General features: G+C 43.3%; 1 protein-coding gene across 1 annotated transcript in view; it reads right to left on the reverse strand.

Moving 5' to 3' along the window:
* Positions 1 to 1,957: 1,957 nt before the first annotated feature.
* VMP1 (vacuole membrane protein 1) overlaps positions 1,958 to 18,123 on the reverse strand; it is a 116,523-nt gene continuing 100,357 nt past the window's right edge. The window contains exons 10-12 of the mRNA XM_025361854.1: positions 10,609 to 10,640; positions 5,824 to 5,926; positions 1,958 to 4,436 (exon numbers count right to left, since the gene is read on the reverse strand). Coding sequence (XP_025217639.1) covers positions 4,293 to 4,436; positions 5,824 to 5,926; positions 10,609 to 10,640 — 279 coding nt within the window. The 3' untranslated portion in view covers positions 1,958 to 4,292. The remainder of the gene's footprint in view (positions 4,437 to 5,823; positions 5,927 to 10,608; positions 10,641 to 18,123) is intronic.

The following is an 18,123-nucleotide window of genomic DNA, read 5'->3' on the forward strand; positions in this document are numbered from 1 at the left end:
CCCAGGCTGGAGTGCAGTGGCCGGATCTCAGCTCACTGCAAGCTCCTCCTCTCGGGTTCACGCCATTCTCCTGCCTCAGCCTCCCGAGTAGCTGGGACTACAGGCACCCGCCACTTCGCCCGGCTAGTTTTTTGTATTTTTTAGTAGAGACGGGGTTTCACCGTATTAGCCAGGATGGTCTCGATCTCCTGACCTCGTGATCCGCCCGTCTCGGCCTCCCAAAGTGCTGGGATTACAGGCTTGAGCCACCGCGCCCGGCCTTACTTTTCTTTATTGAACTCTTGCTGGGATTATAGGCGTGTGCCACCATGCCCGGCTACTTTTTTGTATTTTTAGTAGAGATGTGGTTTCTCCATGTTGGTCAGGCTGGTCTCGAACTCCCGACCTCAGGTGATCCGCTCGCCTCAGCCTCCCAAAGTGCTGGGATTACAGGTGTGAGCCATCGTGCCTGGCCCTATTTATTGAACTCTTGGCCTCAAGGGATCCTCCTGCCTTGGCCTTCCCAAGTATTGGGATTATAAGCGTGAGCCACTGCACCCAGCCTATTTCAGTACTTTACATGTTACCGATTTATTCCTTAGATAAACTGTCCTTCTATCTCTTTTATTTTTATAGATGAAAGAAACCAAGGCTCTTTTAAACTTTTTCAGGTCACAAACTATGTGGAAGAAACCTGAACCACCATTAACACAGACTATTACACATGGGGGAAAATGGGTTTCAAAGTAATATATGGAAAAGCTTTTTGATACTAAAAGGTTGGGAATCTCTGTGACCTTCTTACACATGGGTCAGGCTAAACAATTCACCTCAGGGTACATAAGCCCAACTGGTTATTTAACTTAGCTAGTACATGATCCATACTCAGATTGAGTCATTGTTGAATGACTGGTGAAATGACAAAAAGCCTCATGTTGTCCTACTAAGGCTGTGGATAGCACAGAGCACACTGTGGGCAGAGACTGAGCTTGTTTGTTTAGGAGCACTCAATACTGCGTATGTTTCAATAATTAACTAGTGTATTTAAGAAACTTCATTCTAGGTGGGCACGGTGGCTCACATCTGTGATCCCAGAACTTTGGGAGGCCGAGGCGGGTGGATCACCTGAGGTCAGGAATTCGAGACCAGCCTGACCAACATGGCGAAACCTCATCTCTACTAAAAATACAAAAACTAGCCTGGCGTGGTGGTGGGTGCCTGAAATCCCAACTACTCTGGAGGCTGAGGCAGGAGAATCGCTTGAACCTGGGAGGCAGAAGTTGCAGTGAGCCGAGATTGTACCATTGCACTCCAGCGTGGGTGATGGAGCGAGACTCTGTCTCAAAAAAACAAAAAATAAAAATAAAAAACAAAAAAACCCAAAAACTTCATTCTAGCATTCGTAGGGAATGGAGAGGTGGCTACTATCCAAATGAAAGTAAAAACCTCTTCCTTCCCAGACTCATACTCCAGATTATGCATACACAGGGAATGCAGAAAACTATGGGAAAACTGGACATTGCACATTTTCATGTGACACGGTCTGTTTTTTTTTTTGTCTTGCTCTGTCGCCCAGGCTGGAGTGCAGTGGTGCTATCTCGGCTCACTGCAACCTCTGCCTCCTGGGTTCAAGCGATTCTCCTGCCTCAGCCTCCTGAATAGCTGGGATTATAGGCGTGTATCACCACGCCCGGCTAATTTTTTGTATTTTTAGTAGAGACAGGGTTTCTCCATGTTGGCCAGCCTGGTCTCAAACTCCCGACCTCAGGTGATCTGCCCGCCTCGGCCTCCCAAAGTGCTGGGATTACAGGCGTGAGCCACCGCGCCCGGCTGACATTGTCTGTTTTAAGGGAGGTGCTCCTCAGCTCTTCAGTGATAAACTGCTAATGTATTGCACTGCTTGACAGTCACCAAGTTGGAACATGATAAAACACTGCAGATGTGTAAGGCACAAAATGAGACTTATACAAAGTAGAGATGGAATTGCAAGAATTCCCAGGCCCTCTTTTTATTTACGGTGATACCAAACCATCCACTTGCAAATGCTCTGGTGTCTCATCAGCTGGAATTAAGTAGGTACTGTGTATCTTTGGGATCATGTAGTTGTCTCCACTTTGGTGGATACGAAATACGAAAAAGGAAGGCACGAACAGCTGAAAAAGAAGGGTATCACACCGCCCCAGCTGGAATCCAGCAGGAACCTTTGGGCATGCCACAGCTGAACACTTAAAAGAGGAAAGGAGAGCTGTTTTTCATTTATTTTGAAAGCAAATTCATTTGAAAGATAGTGCATAAACGGTCATCATAAGTCAAACGTATCAATTACACCTTCAACCTAGGGAACACATTTTTTTTTCTATTTAATAATACACCATACTGAAATTATTTGCCAACGAATCCCAAAGATTTGGTACAAATAGTACAATTCGTATTTGCTTTCCTCTTTCCTTTCAGACAAACACCAAATAAAATGCAGGTGAAAGAGATGAAACATGACTAGAGGCCGACTTAGAAATTTATTCTGACTTGATCTAAAAAAAAAATATGTTGGTTAATGTTAATCTATCTAAAATAAAGCGTTTTGGGAATTCTTTTCGAAGAAGGTCAAGTAACAGTCATACTGCTAGAAAAGTCCCTGAAAAAAAAATTGTTAAGAAGTATAATAACCTTTTCAAAACCCACAATGCAGCTTACTTTTCCTTATTTATTTATTTGTGGTCATGAAAACTATCCCCATTTCCCCATAAAATCCTCCCTCCACACTGCTGCATTATGGCACAAGACTCAAAGTGCCACCAGACAGAAGGACCAGAGTTTTTGATTATATACAATGATGCTGGGTAATGTTTAAATGAGAACATTGGATATGGATGGTCAGATGAAAGATACCAAAATGTCAGACAGCCCATCGACTGGTGTTGCCATGAGATTCAACAGTCAACATCAGTCTGATAAGCTACCCGACAAGGTGGTACAGCCATGGAGATGTCACGATGGTAGGCAAAACAAGCAGACATTCAGGCAGGATTTGATAAAAAACAAAAACAAAAACAAACAAAAAAACCCAGGCATTTCCGGCCTGTTGAGATCGAACCCCAATTCTATTCTATTCTGACATAATGCTCATAATGCTCCTAAAGGAAAAAGTAAAATTGCTTATTTTCCTCCCAAGCAAAACAAAATGAACAAGTTCAATCAAAAACGTCCCAATGGAAAAAAATAACATTAAGAATAAAACACTTACAGAAAGGCAAGAAAACTAGGTTACATATAAATTTGTGTCTGTTGAAACCAGAGTACAGGCTAGAAAACATTAACACAGATACGACAGAGTGTGGTGCTTTTTAGAAATGGGTAATTTCTCTCTCCAGTATACTTTCACTTGTATGAAATATCTCTCCTCTCCTATTTTCACAAACCAAGAAATTCCCAGGTAGGCCAATCCCAGAGGTACCATTTAGCAATATGCAGCAGCCCAGTCTCAGCATAACAAAACATGCCTTGGTAGTGGCTCTCTCATGCAAATAAAAGAAGGCTTAAGAAATCTTGTTGTAGGTGGATTAGGCAAGGCTGCCATTCAGCTGGTATAAGCTAAAAGTAAAAAATCAAAACGCTCAAGAAAACGGACACAATTTTGGAATGATCAAAGATGTCTTTATAAAGTTTTTTTCAAGACTTCATTCTAAATATACAGAATAAAAAATGGTGTCAGCTCACTTGTAAGACACCAACCAGATTTTCCTTATACTGTCTCAAAATTTAAAGATCAATTTCCCCAGAGGGTGTGCAATGCATCATAAAATGGCCCTTTTTTGAGGGTGGGAGAGGAAGGTTGGGCAGGATGGAATATTAAATTGTAACATGATAAACATGCAAGACTGTTATCCAATCTAGATAATTTATATACATTTTGATGACTTAGGAAAACAAAGCAATCATTTGTGACAAGCCTAAAAAGCTTGACATATTTAACATACTTAGGAACTTTTTTTGTGTGGTGGGAATTCTCTAATTGTATCATGTGGGCCTTTTGAAAGTAACAAACAGAAGGCCAGTCTGTTGCAAGTTTGCTGCTGAACATCACATTCCACCCTAAGAACACACAAGGTGGATTGGATTGAGGGTGGATACCTTACCTTAGCACAGAAGGAAAAAGTATGTCAGTGCAAAGTATGGACTAAACTGCTTTCAGGAAAAAAGTTGTAAAAATTGATACAGGTTGGAAAAGGGAATTTTCCTTCCTGGCTTGGAGTCCTCCCAATTTAAGGCAGAACCCATCCACTCCAATTTTTGCAGTGTAAAACTTTCTCTGCTTATTTAGTTTTCTCCTCTGAGTTCAACCGCTGCTGGATTCGTTTGGCATAACTTTGTGCCATGGAGTTAATGATAGATAGGATGAAGTAACACACCATCACAACGACCAACTTTTCAAACATCCACGACAACCAGTTTTCTCCCTGTAGAAATAAATGCAGAACAATGCAGTGAAAAAGGTTTCATTTGTTCAGTAGTAAAAAGAGGGTCATCTATAATGCTTTAAGGAAAATAATGAAAACTTGAAGTGTGTAACTTACAAAACCTGAAGAATTAAAACTGAAAAGTAAGCAACCCCAGCTACTCCAAAACACCCATTCCTCTCCTTTTCACACCCAACTAGCAAGATTTCACGTTGCTGGATGTAAAATCAATGTTGATTCATATAGTTTAGAATGGGGTGAGTGTGAGGTTAGCTCTTCTACTAGGACCTAAGAAAAAACTCTTTGATTAAACTCAACTCCGAAGTTACCACGCAGATATTTGTGAGTACTGTCAAGACAGTTAAATATTTTTGTTCTAGTATTAGGAGCTGTTTTTAAAACACATAAATGTATCTGTTTCTGATGTCATGTTTGGTCAATTGAGGGCAGCAAAGGTCCACATAAAGAGTGCAAGGCCATTAAAAAAACGGTGCTTCTGGCCGGGCGCGGTAGCTCACGTCTGTAATCTCAGCACTTTGGGAGGCCAAGGCAGGCAGATCATCTGAGGTCAGGAGTTCTGGACCAGCCTGGCTAACATGGTGAAACCCTATTTCTACTAAAATACAAAAAATTAGCTGGTGTGGTGGCGCGCGCCTGGAATCGCAGCTACTCGGGAGGCTGAGGCAGGAGAATCGCTTGAACCCGGGAGGCGGAGAATGCAGTGAGCGGAGATTGCACCATCGCACTCCAGCTTGGGCAACAAGAGCGAAACTCCTGTCTCAAAAAACAAACAAACAAACAAAAAATGAACCAAACCAAACCAAACAAAAAATACTGTGCTTCCCTCGAGTTTCCCATTTCAGGTTATTGCTTACTCATCCTCTTCTAGTCATTTCCCTTTGCCTCAGAATCGTTTACAGAAAAGACAGTCTAAGTTTTAAAGTTCAGCTATGGTAAGAACCTTGGTTTATTAAAAAATTATCATTTTCCCATGGGTGAAAAGAAAAACAGAGTGAAAATCAAAGGGAGATATTCAAGTCACCTCAGTAAGTCTAATACTTTGTTACGCTGTAAGTTTTAACTTTTTAATCCACCTGGGGAGTATATCTACTAATTTAAGATCAAGGCAACAACTCATTCTATGTAACAGAACCATTGTTTTCCATTGGCTCCACCCTTGTTTTTGGGAGAAGATGTACAGAAGTACACTTTCTAGTTTAAGACAAAGACAAATTTCCCAGTAGAGCATACACAGACACTCAGCTTCTGTCAAGGAACACTGGCAAACCAACCTCACTTATTTGCCTAAAAATGTGAGTGAGAGCTGTGAATGTAATTTCAGCCTGAAACTTCCCAGAGCGGAGAAGAAACCGGAATAAAGTCTTACCTGTGGTGTGCCCATTTCGCTTCTGTGGTGAAGCTTCTGCCGTTGAGCCTCCAGGTACTCCTGAAATGGCTTCTGCAGAGATGGACCTATGCCGGGGACAGCACTGGAAGCAGGCAGGGTACAGTAGCCCGAGGAAAAAGACACATTTGGGAAGAAAAGCAGGAAAAACGTTAAACAAAATGCACTTACCACCTGGACTCAAAAGGCAGGGATTTGTATAGGAAGAGGAATAAAATATAAAAATCAGAGAACTGCTGAAATTCTGTGAGCTCTTTCTAGTAAAAAAAAAAAAAAAAAAAAAAAAATTCTTCCTTCTAACAACCCCTTAAAAAGCAAAATCTCTCCCACCAACACGTCTGGGAGAGACTAAGAGCTGTAAATCAGGAACCGCTCCCAGCAAGAGAGTTAGCCCCAGAGTAAGGCCAGCTCAGCTGATACTGTACTCTGGTGTGGCACAAAGAATAAAATGAATGACTTCTCAGAAGTCCCACATTTATCACCACCAGTTCCTGTAAGAACTGGTTTGAACCAATTAATAAGGAAATGACTTATGCTTGTGTCATCCCTAGTTAAAAAAGAAACTGCCCGCCCTCTCTCTGACTTGTCCCCTCTTCTCAGAGGGGGCGGTCTTTCTCAATCTAAGTCCTTATTAGGACAATCTGTGCGTCATCCTTATCCAAAAAGAATGCATTAGCAAACTTGGGAGGCACCTCCCACTAGTCAGAAGTCAGTGATTAACAAAGGAACAAAGAAGGAACTATGAACTTTGAATCATTTCATGGTTTATGGTAGACGGTTTGCACAGAAACTCCAGTACATTAGTAACAACTTGTTCTGAGATGACTGGGATAGTGATCTTTGATACATTTATGTACTCGGAGCTCCTTCTCACCCAGAATACATGGAGGCAGTGCTGTTAAACCGGTTTGGCAACTGTAGCTAACAGGCTCCTGTTTTAGACATGCTTGCAGGCGTTTTTAAAAATGGTAGCTTGGGGCAACTTAAAAAAATCAAACATCTCTATTTTCTGTACCTTTTAGTTTCTTATCTGTCACATAGGGCTAAGGACGTAAATAAGTTCAAACTCTTTCTTACAGCCAGCCAAAGAGATTCCAATATGTACTTGCAACACTGCCTAATGCTTGTCCTGTTAAGTATCCTGACTCAAATTCACTTCACTTCTTTTTTTTTTTTTTTTTGAGACTGAGTCTTGCTCTGTCGCCCACGCTGGAGTGCAATGGCGTGATCTCGACCCACTGCAACCTCCACCTCCCGGGTTCAAGTGATTCTCCTGCCTCAGACTCCTAAGTAGCTGGGATTAGAGGTGCCCTCCATGACGCCCAGCTAATTTTTGTAGAGACGGGGTTTCACCATGTTGGCCAGGCTGGTCTCGAACTCCTGACTTGAAGTAATCTGCCCACCTCAGCCTCCCAAAATGCTGGGATTACAGGTGTGAGCCATGACGCCTGGCCTTACTTCACTTTTTTTTTTTTTTTTTTTTGAGATGTAGTCTTGCTCTGTTGCCCAGGCTGGAGTGCAGTGGTGTGATCTTGGTTCACTGCAACCTCTGCCTACCGGGTTCAAGCAACTCTCTGCCTTAGCCTCCTGAGCAGCTGGGATTACAGGTGCTTGTCACCATGCCTGGATAATTTTTTTGTATTTTTAGTAGAGAAGGGGGTTTCACCATCTCGGCCAGGCTGGTCTTGAACTCCTGACCTCGTGATCCCCCTGCCTCAGCTTCCCAAAGTGCTGGGATTACAGGTGTGAGCCACTGCACCTGGCCTTCACTTCTTTTCTAGAACAATTCCTTGCTACTTTTTATAACAAAAAGCAGGAGTAGAAGAGTTTTTGCTATTGTATTTTTATCAGATGCTAACGCATCCCTAACTTCTGGCTGAATTCTTTTCTTTAATCCTATCTATCTATCAGTCACCAAATACTTATTTGATTCCTTTTGTTGGGAAAAAAGCCAAAAAAACAAACTGCCCACGAGGAACTTAAAATCATTTATGGAGATTTGGATTCAAAACACAGGCAGATGCGCACGCGCATGCACACACACACACACACACACACACACACGAACTGATCTGTGAACAAAATAACGTACAATTCAATATTAAAGTTTTTGGTACAGAAGATATATACCAAAGGAATTGGAGGGAGAAAAGAGAGATCAGTGAGGGGTGAAGTTGTCAAAAAGGTCCTTTAGGCCGTGTACGGTGGCTCATGCTTGTAATCCCAGCACTTTGGGAGGCCAAGGTGGGAGGATGGTTTGAGCCCAGGAGTTCAATACCATCCTGGGAAACATGGTGAAACCCTGTCTCTACAAAAAATACAAAAATGAGCTGAGAATGGTGGCATGTGCCTGTAGTCCCAGCTACTCAGGAGGCTACAGTGAGAGCCCAGGAAGCTTAGGGCTGCAGTGAGCTGTGATCGCACCACTGTACTCTAGCCTGGGTGACAGAGACCCGGCCTCAAAAAAAAAAAAAAAAAAAATTCTTTAGTGAATACTGAAGAAGTACAAAAGACCTGAACACACATAAATAATAAATGTGAATACTGCACTGATCAGACCAGAAGACCTGTGACAGACATCAAAGACAGAGTGAACAATCTAGAGAACTCATTACCTTCAGACTAGCCTCTCACTGAGCCACCGTGCCTGGCCCTGACTTTTAAGTGGCCTTATGTTAAGGAGGTAGACTAGTAATCTTTTCTTATATATTATGGGTGGGAATGCAAATAGCTCATCCATTTAGACTAGAAATAAATGACATGAATATAAAAAATATATAAAATATTTTAAATATATATAATTAAATATATGAATAAATATATGTACAAAAAAATTGACTTTGAAAACTGCAAATTTATGTGGCTGGGTGCGGTGGCTCCTGACTGTAATCCCAGCACTTTGGGAGGCCGAGGCGGGTGGATCACCTGAGGTCGGGAGTTCGAGACCAGCCTGACCAACATGGAGAAAGCACGTCTCTACTAAAAATACAAAATTAGCCGGGCGTGGTGGCACATGCCTATAATCCCAGCTACTAGCGAGGCTGAGGCAGGAGAATCGCTTGAACCTGGGAGGCAGAGGCTGCGGTGAGCCGAGATCGTGCCATTGCACTCCAGCCTGGGCAACAAGAGTGAAACTACTTCTCAAAACAACAACAACAACATAAAGAAAACTGCAAATTTATAAGAAATTTCTTTGGCCGGGCGCGGTGGCTCAAGCCTGTAATCCCAGCACTTTGGGAGGCCGAGACGGGTGGATCACGAGGTCAGAAGATCGAGACCATCCTGGCGAACACGGTGAAACCCCGTCTCTACTAAAAAATACAAAAAACTAGCCGGGTGAGATGGCAGGTGCCTGTAGTCCCAGTTACTTGGGAGGCTGAGGCAGGAGAATGGCGTAAACCCGGGAGGCGGAGCTTGCAGTGAGCTGAGATCCGGCCACTGCACTCCAGCCCGGGCGACAGAGCGAGACTCCGTCTCAAAAAAAAAAAAAAAAAGAAATTTCTTTTTCATAAATCAATTTTTTTCTCTTTAACAGTACTCTGGCCAGGCGCAGTGGCTCACGCCTGTAATCCCAACACTAGGGGAGGCCGAAGTGGGGAGATCACGAGGTCAGGAGTTCGAGATCAGCCTGGCCAACACAGTGAAACCCTGTCTCTACTAAAAATACAAAAATTAGCTGGGTGTGGTGGCACATGCCTGTAATCCCAGCTACTCAGGAGGCTGAGGCAGAAGAATCTCTTGAACCCAGGAGGTGGAGGTTGCAGCGAGCTGAGATCACACCATTGCACTCCAGCCTGGGTGACAGAGTGAGACTCCGTCTCAAAAAACAAAAAACAAAACAAAACACAAAAAACAACAGCCTGGCCAACATGGCGAAACCCTGTCTCTACCAAAAAGACAAAAATTAGGCCAGCTGCGATGGTTCACGCCTGTAATCCTAGCACTCTGGGAGGCCGAGGCGGGTGGATCACCTGAGGTCAGGAGTTCAAGACCAGCCTGGCCAACATGGTGAAATTCTGTCTCTACTAAAATACAAAAATTAGCCGGGCATGATGGCGAGTGCCTGTAACCCCAGCTACTCAAGAGGCTGAGATGGGAGAATCGCTTGAACCCAGGAGACGGTGGTTGCAGTGAGCCCAGATCGCACCACTCCATTCCAGCCTGAGCGGCTGAACGAGACTCCGTCTCCAAAAAAAAAAAAAAAATTAGCCGGGCATGGTGGCAGGTGTCTGTAATCCCAGCTACTTGGGAGGCTGAGATGGAAGAATTGCTTGAACCCGGGAGACAGTGGTTGCAGTGAGCCCACATCGCACCACTTCACTCCAGCCTGGGCAGCTGAGCGAGATTCCATCTCAAAACAAAAAAACAAAACACCCCCCGCTAAAAACCAAAAGTAGCCAGGCATGGTGGCGCATGCCTGTAATCTCATCTACTAGTGGGGGCTGAGGCAGGAGGATCCGCTTGAACCTGGGAAGCGGAGACTGCAGTGAGCCAAGATTGTGCCACTGTACTCTACCCTGGGCAACAAAGTGAGACTCCATCTCAAACAAAAACAAAAACAAGGCCGGGTGCGGCGGTTCACACCTGTAATCCCAGCACTTTGGGAGACTGAGGCAGGCGGATCACTTGAGGTCAGGAGTTCGAGACCAACCTGGCCAACATGGCGAAACCCCGTCTCTATTAAAAATACAAAAAATTAGCCAGGTGTGGTGGCATGCGCCTGTAATCCCAGCTAGTCCGGGGCTGAGGCGGAAGAATCGCTTGAACCCGGGAGGTGGCGGTTGCAGTGTGCCACTGTCCTCCAGCCTGGGGAAAAAGAGGGAAACTCTGTCGCAAAGCAAAACAAAAACAAAAACAAAAACCAGTACTCTAAGTTGTAATTTAAATCTACCAGGGATAGCCATAGTCAAGCCATTATTTAAGAGAAAATTAAGAACCAAGACCCAAATGTTAGAAAGAGTAAAATGTTTTTGTTTTTTAGGGAAATGAAGAAGGGACTGGAAATAATAATTCTAGATTCCCTTCAAAATAATTTGAAAAGGTAAATAATTTGCCATTGTAAGTCCATTAAGAGATACACTTTTTGTACCCATAATAATTTAAAAAAGAGATATGCTTTAGCTGATAGATACATTGTAGCTGATAGAGTATATCACATGATGTGTATTCACATGATGTATAATTTATCTTGAGGATAATGCTGAGATTAATATATCAATTTGTTATGTGTCTCTATGTAGGTTTCCATGAAAGACTAGGAAAACAGCTGAAAACAGAGAAGAGGTTAAAAGTTTTATTTATTATTATTACTTTTCTTCTTTTTATATTTTATAGAGATGGAGTCTCACTATGTTGCCCAGGCTGTTCTCAAATTCCTGGCCTCAAAAGATCCTCCCACCTTAGTTTCCCAAATTGTCATCAAAATTTTAGTTACTTCTGTTTTCCATTTCTCTACCTCTACAAACAATGGCTTAGGCTACTGATGCCTCAGCTTCAACAAAGTACTCTTATACTATAGTTTGCTTAATTATCACTAAAGCTACTTTAGTAATGGACTAGATAAAAATAGAAATTACAGCTCTCACTCTTAACATGCATTTAAGGCAAACAATAATGCCAGCTCTAAATCTTTTTTTTTTTTTTTTTTTTTTTTGAGACGGAGTTTCGCTCTGTTGCCCAGGCTGGAGTGCAGTGGCCAGATCTCAGCTCACTACAAGCTCCGCCTCCCGGGTTCACGCCATTCTCCTGCCTCAGCCTCCCAAGTAGCTGGGACCACAGGCGCCCGCCACCTTGCCCGGCTAGTTTTTTTGTACTTTTTAGTAGAGACGGGGTTTCACCATATTAACCAGGATGGTCTCGATCTCCTGACCTCGTGATCCGCCCGTCTCGGCCTCCCAAAGTGCTGGGATTACAGGCTTGAGCCACCGCGCCCGGCCGCCAGCTCTAAATCTTATCCATCAAGTTATTCTCAAGCAGCAGACCAGAAGCAAGAGTCCATTCTGACATTTAAGATTGACTTTTTTTTTTTTTTTTTTTTTTGAGACGGAGTCTCGCTCTGCCGCCCAGGCTGGAGTGCAGTGGCCGGATCTCTGCTCACTGCAAGCTCCGCCTCCCGGGTTCACGCCATTCTCCTGCCTCAGCCTTCCGAGTAGCTGGGACTACAGGTGCCCGCCACCGCGCCCGGCTAGTTTTTTGTATTTTTTAGTAGAGACGGGGTTTCACCATGTTAGCCAGGATGGTCTCGATCTCCTGACCTCGTGATCCACCCGTCTCGGCCTCCCAAAGTGCTGGGATTACAGGCTTGAGCCACCGCGCCCGGCCTAAGATTGACTTAAAGTGCACACATGGGGTGGGAGTAATAACTTGCAACACAGTTCAAAGGCTTTCCATAGTTGGTTTAGGAAATACCCTAAATGCCATTCTTCCCAAGCCATTACATTCTTGCAACCCTGTGCACCTTGCTAAAGACTCTAATCTCATCCCATAGTAAGTCGGGGAAGTCCTCCAATTTGCCCTTAAGCTCTGATTAAATTCAAATAATTACAATTTCGGCTGGGCGTGATGGCTCATGTCTGTAATCACAGCACTTTGGGAGGCTGAGGCGGGCAGATCACCTGAGGTCAGGAGTTCGAGACCAGCCTGGCCAGCATGGTGAAACCCTGTCTCTACTAAAAATACAAAAAAAAAATACAAAAAAAAAAAAAAAAAAAAAGTCAGGCACCATGGTGGGCACCCGTAGTCCCAGCTACTCGGGAGGCTAAGGCAGGAGAATCGTTTGAACCTCGGAGGTGGTTGCCGTGAGCCTAGATTGTGTACTGCACTCCAGCCTGGGTGACAGAGCGAGACTCTGTCTCAAAACAAAACAAAACAAAGAATTACAATTTTGTGACACAGAAGAACACAAAGTAGGAGGAGAACAAACAGACACAGAACGATTTTTTTAGTCAACTGCAGGACTAAAATATACCTAAACTAGCTATGTAAGTAGGTACTTGGCTCTAGGTGAGAAAGCTTTAGAAAAACAAAAAAAGGGCTGGGTGCGGTGGCACACACCTGTAATCCCAGCACTTTGGGAGGCCGAGGTGGGCGGATCACAAGGTCAGGAAATCGAGACCATCCTGGCTAACATGGTGAAACCCTGTCTCTACTAAAAATACAAAAAAATTAGCTGGGTGTGGTGGCGGGCGCCTGTAGTCCCAGCCACTCGGGAGGCCGAGGCACGAGAATGGCGTGAACCCAAGAGGCGGAGCTTGCAGTGAGCTGAGATCGCACCACTGCACTCCAGCCTGGGCGACAGAACGAGACTCCATCTCAAAAAAAAAAAAAAAAAAAAAAAAAAGAAAGAAGGCCTTGCGCGGTGGCTCAAGCCTGTAATCCCAGCACTTTGGGAGGCCGACACGGGCGGATCACGAGGTCAGGAGATCGAGATCATCCTGGCTAACATGGTGAAACCCCGTCTCTACTAAAAAATACAAAAAACTAGCCGGGCGAAGTGGCTGGTGCCTGTAGTCCCAGCTACTTGGGAGGCTGAGGCAGGAGAATGGCGTGAGGAGGAGGTGGAGCTTGCAGTGAGCTGAGATCCGGTCACTGCACTCCAGCCTGGGGGACAGAGCGAAACTCCGTCTCAAAAAAAAAAAAAAAAAAAAAAAAAAAAAAGAAAGAAAGTAGTAGTTCTGGCACCATGACTCACGAGTTTGAGACCAGCCTGGGCAACATGGCGAAATCCTGTCTGTACTAAAAATACAAAAAAATTAGCCAGGCATGGTGGCACATGCCTGCAGTCCCAACTACTCGGGAGGCTAAGGCACAAGAATTGCTTGAACTTGGGAGGTGGGGGTTGCAAATGAGACTGCACTCCAGCCTAGGCGACAAAAAAAAAAAAAAAAAAAAGTCGATCTCATTTGCTTTTCCTTGCTGTGAACCTTCAACACAGTGGGTAGAAAAATCTTAGTGGGTAGTAGTATCTTCATATTTTTATTCCTGGCACAAACATAACAGCATATATAAGATTAAAAAAAAAACTTTCCACTGGGCCTGGTGGCGCATGCCTGTAGTCCCAGCTAATTTGGAGGCTGAGCAGGAGGCTCTCTTGAGCCCAGGAATTGGGATGGAGGCTTAGTGAGCTATAATCATGCCTGTGAATAGCCACTCCGTTCCAGCCTGGGTAAAACAGTGAGATCCTGTCTCCGAAACAAACAAACCCTTTTCCAACAAATGATGCTAGTGGCAATTTTTACACTTTTGTTATTGTTAACTTCTGTTAAAAAAAAAAACAACTCAGGAATGCAAATAAAAGTTTTTTTTTATTTAAAGAAAAAAACATAGACTCGAAACATACTCAGAGCTCAAAATTGGTTTCATGGGAACAATATTTTCCCATGCTTACATATCTAGAATCTGTTAAACAGACCTAAGAGAAAGTTACTGGCAAACTTAAATATCGTAAAAAAAAATCGTTTAAAAAAAAAAATATATATATATTATATATATATATATATAAATCTCCATTCAAAATAACATTTGGGCAAAATTCTGCCAAGAGCCCTAGCCAAATTGCAAACAAAATCTATTATTTTTCTATGGTTTTTAATGTATATGTTACTCTGCTTCTGGAAATCACTTATGTGACAAGAAATCTGTATTTTAGGCTGGGTGTGACGGGTCATGCTTGTAATCCCAGTACTTTGGGAGGCTGAGGCAGGAGGACTTGAGGACAAGAGTTTGAGACCAGCCTGGACAACATAGTGAGACCCCTGTCTCTACAAAAGTTTAAAAAAATAGCTGGGTGTAATGGCAAGTGCCTGTATTCCTAGCTATTCAAGAGGTTGAGATGGGAGGATCCTGTGAGCCTAGGAGTTCAAGGTTAAAGTAAGCTAGGACTGAACCACTGCACTCCAGCCTTAGTGAAAGAGCAAGACCCTGTCTCTCTCTCTCTCAATAAATCAATAGATTAGATAGATAATAAATAAATAAGATCTGAAATCTGGCCAGGCAGGATAGGGTGGCTCATGCCAGTAATCTGAGCACTTTGGGTGGCTGAGGTGGGAGGACTGCTTGAGTCTAAGAGTTCAAGATCGGCTTGGGCAACATAATAAGACTCCTGTCTCTACACCCACACACAAAATTAACCAGGTATGGTGCACACCTGTAGTCCTAGTTACTCAAGAGGCTGAGTGGGGAGGACTGCTTGAACCCAGGAGGTTGAGGCTGTAGTGATCTAAAATCACACCACTACTCTCTAGCCTGGGCTACAGAGGAGAACCTGTCTCTTAAAAAACAAACAAAAAAGATTGATTCACCTTGTTGTTTAGTCCTATTTACAGAGTGTATACTTAAAGTCTAAGCAGTTGGCTGGGTGCGGTGGCTCACACCTGTAATCCCAGCACTTTGGGAGGCCGAGGCAGGTGGATCACCTGAGGTTGGGAGTTCGAGACCAGCCTGACCAACATGGAGAAACCCCATCTCTACTAAAAATACAAATAAAACTAGCTGGGCATGGTGGTGCATGCCTGTAATCCCAGGTACTCGGGAGGCTGAGGCAGGAGAAATGCTTGAACCCGGGAGGCGTAGGTTGCAGTGAGCTGAGATCGCGCCATTGCAGGCCGGCCTGGGCGACAGAGCGAGACTCCGTTAAAAAAAAAAAAAAAAAAAAAGTCTAAGCAGTTGAAGTCTCTAAGCCTAAGAATATTTTACCAGCATTAATAAAGTAATTTTTTTTTTTATTGAATGTAGGCTCTGCTCCTTTCTCAAACACTTTTTGGAGGATCTTAGCATTAATGTGAGCACATAGGTTACATTTACCCTTCTGAAAAACATTCTGACATAAATTCTAGTAAGGAGGCGATAGCCTCTTTACAAACAGTAATACGCCTTTTGTCTTAGAAAAAAGTCTGGGCACAACAGTTTTTTACCTTTATTCCATTGTTTGTGCTGGGTTAGTATTCCCTCTGATGATTAATCACAAAACCTAAAGAATCTCAGAGTGTCATAAGTCAGATGCCTGAAAGCTTATAAATGAAAAAAAAAAATTTTTTTTTTTTTTCAGGAGAAAATTCAGGTCAGGGTACTATAAAAAGTAAAGGGTGCTGGGCTTGGTGGTTCACTGTAATCCCAGCACTTTGGGAGGCCAAGGTGGGAGGATCACTTGAGCCTATGAGTTCAAGACCAGCCTGGGCAATATAGTGAGACCTCATCCCTACAAAAAATTTAAAAATTGGCTGGGCATGCTGGCATGCGACAGGAGGTGGGAGAATCACCTGGGCCTGGGAGGCAGAGGTTGCTCCAGCCTGGGCAACAGAGCTAGCCCCTGTCCCCGCCCCCACCAAATCTGGATAGCCCAACTTCAGGAGACTGAAAACCTGTGCCCTGAGTTATAAAATTTAATTATGTTCTAAATGAATATCAGGGTCTTTAGAATTTTCTTGATTGAATGACGACCACTGTATGTAAATCAATACATCAAATTTATCCTCTGACCCCAGAGAATTCTATCAATTGAGATTTGGCCCAGGAGCACAGGAGTAGACTCCTATGTAGAAAATGGTTCTGTTCTAACTGAAGCCAACAACCGCCTCTTCTGCTGAAGAGACTGAATTTTACATTTAAGGCACTAGTAGGATACACTTTCAGGAATGAAATTAAAGTCCTTCCCTATCCTATTCTCATTACAAGCTGATCTGTTACATGTACAAAAGAGGCAAAAAGAGGGTGTGGGAGAAGATGAGCAACAAGACAGCCTAGCAATTCCCTTTCTCGGTAACAATCTTGTAAATAATTCTCCGTCTTCAGAAATGTGCATATTTTAGTCAAACATTATAGAGTTAAATTTTCCTTCCTGCTCCCTAGGCAGTGATCTAAACAGGCTTAACGGCTAGTATTTTAATGAGTTGTCATTTCCTGTCTGATAAAGATTCTCACAGTATTTAACCACCAGTTTCCCTGGGGACCAACCAATACTAGAGCTCTATTCATAGTGACTCAGAATGGACCTCAGACTCTTGCCCTTATTCAAAAATGACAGATTGCCCTCCACATGAAACTGCCTTTCCTAGTAAGGTAGACTGCTCGGAAAAGGGTGGGGGAGTTTATCATGCAATCTTTCTGAAGAAGCCAAAGGCCATCATGCTGACTCATTAATATTTACAGCCTTCCAGCCCTTTATTAATCCAGAATAAGTAAATGAACAGGTGCTAACTGAAAATAAACTCATATTTAACCCAGTAAAAACAGGATCTAGTTATTCTGTGTGACTGGAATGAAAATGTTATTATCTTTACCATTTAACTGAATAGAACACATGAATCTTTTTGTTTTGTTTTGTTTTTGGAGACAGAGTCTGGCTCTATCACCCAGGCTGGAGTGCAGTGGCGCAATCTCGGCTCACTGCAACCTCCACCTCCCGGCTTCAAGCAATTCTCCTGCCTCAACCCTCTGAGTAGCTGGGATTACAGGCATACGCCACTATAACTGGCTAGTTTTTGTATTTTTAGTAGAGACAGGGTTTCACCATGTTGGCCAGGCTGCTCTCAAACTCCTGACCTCAAGGGATCCGCCTGTCTTGACCTCCCAAAATGCTGAGATTACAGGCATGAGCCACTGTGCCTGGCTGAGTATATGAATCTTTGAAGCTGATACTGTAAGAAAAAACTGGTAACTGATGTATTCTACTTGCTTTGGATCTGAAATGTGGTAGCCCCCTAATCATGTTTCTTTACATCCAGGATCTTGGAATGGCACCCCAGCATAAAATAAATTCAGGATGAAAATCACACACTATACTAGAAAATCTAGGGCTTTCTCATATATACAAGTTTGGACTGACAGTCTCTGGCACCTTCTAAAATTCATTGTGATTTGACACCAGGATTTGGGATTAAAACATCTTGAATTTCATTCACATCTGTGCCCTTTCAAATGATTAAAACCTCTTTTGTACTTAAGTTAGTCCACTGTACGTGGAGTGGTATTATGAACACATGACACCATGGGTTTTCTTCCTGGCTATGTAGAAGGAAGACCATGCTTTCTCCAGGTGTGTTTTATCAGGCATATTGTCTCTACTGCCTTACAGCATATTTTATCACAAAAGAATTTGCAATTGCCCTGGCTTTTGGAGATTTAGCATTATTTTCTGTAAGAATCAGATTGAAGGTTAGACCTCCTTACCATTAGCAGCTACTCTTTTTTTTTTTTTTTTTTTTTTTTTTATTTTGGTTCTCGTTTTTTTTCCCCCGCGCGGGTGGTGGGGGGCGCGGTGTGGGCTCTCCGACAGCCCCCCCCCCG

Source organism: Theropithecus gelada, chromosome 16, assembly GCF_003255815.1.
Source record: "Theropithecus gelada isolate Dixy chromosome 16, Tgel_1.0, whole genome shotgun sequence".
Classification (NCBI taxonomy): Eukaryota; Metazoa; Chordata; class Mammalia; order Primates; family Cercopithecidae; genus Theropithecus; species Theropithecus gelada.